Raw genomic sequence first — 1,998 nt, 5'->3', positions numbered from 1 at the left:
CTTGGGCAGGGAAACGTCCACATCTCCTTTGACCTTAGGACCTTTCAGATGCAAATCAAAGTCAGGCATGGAGATCTTGGGGGCTTTGATGTTCATCTCAGGCATCTTGAACTTAGGACCCTTCAACTTTCCCTCGGGTCCCTCGATGTTAACATCAGGACCTTCGATGTCCACCTTGGGTCCTGACACATCAATGTCAGCCTTGGGCAGGTTCACATCCACTTCTGGGCCCTCTCCTTTGAAGCCTGGCATGCTGAACTTGGGCATTTTCACCTTGGGCATCTTCAGGTGCCAGTCTGGACCATGCACATCCACATCAGGGACGTCAATGTCCACTTTGGGGCCCTTGATGTCAACTTCAGGCCCCTTGAGGTCACCTTCCACTTTAGGCAGAGACATATCCACATCACCCTTTACCTTGGGACCCTTCAGGTTCAGGTCCACTTCAGGCATAGAGATCTTGGGTGCCTTGAGGTGCAGGTCAGGCATCTTGAACTTGGGGCCCTTCAGTTTCCCTTCTGGGCCATGAATGTCAACATCAGGGGTGTCTATGTCCAGATTAGGGCCTTTAACATCCACTTTGGGGCCTTTTAGATCTCCTTCCAGTTTAGGAATGGAAATGTCCAAATCTCCCTTTATTTTTGGTCCTTTCAAGTTCAAATCAATGTCACTCATGGAGATTTGTGGAGTTTTGAAATGGACATCAGGCATCTTAAACTTGGGACCTTTGAGTTTCCCTTCAGGCCCTTCAATGTCCACCTCTGGCCCTTTTAGATCACCTTCCACCTTAGGTAATGAAAGATCCACATCCCCCTTTACCTTTGGCCCTTTCAAACTTAAGTCAAAGTCAGGCATGGAAATCTTGGGGGCTTTAATATGCATCTCTGGCATCTTAAACTTGGGTCCCTTCAATTTTCCTTCTGGGCCTTCAATGTTGATATCAGGGGTGTCTATGTCCAACTTGGGGCCCTTTATGTCAACTTCAGGGTCCTTGAGGTCACATTCCACTTTGGGCAGAGAAACATCCACATCACCCTTCATTTTGGGGCCCTTCAGGTTAAAGTCAAGGTCAGGCATGGAGATTTTGGGAGCTTTGATGTTCATCTCTGGCATCTTGAACTTGGGGCCCTTCAGTTTCGCATCTGGACCTTCAATATTGACATCTGGGGCTTCAATGTCCACCTTGGGTGCTGACACATCAATGTCAGCCTTGGGCAGGTTCACATCCACATCTGGGCCCTCTCCTTTGAAGCCAGGCATGCTGAACTTGGGCATTTTCACCTTGGGCATCTTCAGGTGCCAGTCTGGGCCATGCACATCCACATCTGGGACGTCAATGTCCACTTTGGGGCCCTTGATGTCAACTTCAGGCCCCTTGAGGTCACCTTCCACCTTAGGCAGAGATACATCCACATCTCCTTTGACCTTAGGACCTTTCAGGTGCAAATCAAAGTCAGGCATGGAGATCTTGGGAGCTTTGATGTTCATCTCTGGCATCTTGAACTTGGGGCCCTTCAGTTTCGCATCTGGACCTTCGATATTGACATCTGGAACATCAATGTCCACCTTGGGTCCTGACACATCAATGTCAGCCTTGGACAGGTTCACATCCACTTCTGGGCCCTCTCCTTTGAAGCCTGGCATGCTGAACTTGGGCATTTTCACCTTGGGCATCTTCAGGTGCCAGTCTGGACCATGCACATCCACATCTGGGACGTCAATGTCCACTTTGGGGCCCTTGATGTCAACTTCAGGCCCCTTGAGGTCACCTTCCACTTTAGGCAGAGACATATCCACATCACCCTTTACCTTGGGACCCTTCAGGTTCAGGTCCACTTCAGGCATAGAGATCTTGGGTGCCTTGAGGTGCAGGTCAGGCATTTTAAACTTGGGGCCCTTTAGTTTCCCTTCGGGGCCCTCAAGGCTCACATCTGGGGCTTCGATGTCCACCTTGGGTGCTGACACATCAATGTCAGCCTTGGGCAGGTTCACATCCAC

General features: G+C 50.1%; 1 protein-coding gene across 18 annotated transcripts in view; it reads right to left on the bottom strand.

The window, feature by feature from the left end:
- Window positions 1-1,998, bottom strand: part of AHNAK (AHNAK nucleoprotein) — a 102,389-nt gene that overhangs the window by 73,245 nt on the left and 27,146 nt on the right. For 11 of the 18 annotated variants that reach the window (XM_029956536.1, XM_029956540.1, XM_029956534.1 and 8 more), the window contains exon 8: window positions 16-1,566. The exons of 4 other annotated variants lie outside the window; for them this stretch is intronic. In XM_029956536.1, coding sequence (XP_029812396.1) covers window positions 16-1,566 — 1,551 coding nt within the window. Of the gene's footprint in view, window positions 1-15; window positions 1,993-1,998 lie in introns of all 18 variants that reach the window. 3 more of the 18 variants (XM_029956548.1, XM_029956549.1, XM_029956546.1) reach the window with 2 other exon arrangements.

Source organism: Suricata suricatta, chromosome 11 (genome assembly GCF_006229205.1).
Source record: "Suricata suricatta isolate VVHF042 chromosome 11, meerkat_22Aug2017_6uvM2_HiC, whole genome shotgun sequence".
NCBI lineage: Eukaryota > Metazoa > Chordata > Mammalia > Carnivora > Herpestidae > Suricata > Suricata suricatta.
Note: the sequence above shows the minus strand (reverse complement) of the source record. Positions and strands in the feature narration are given on the sequence as shown.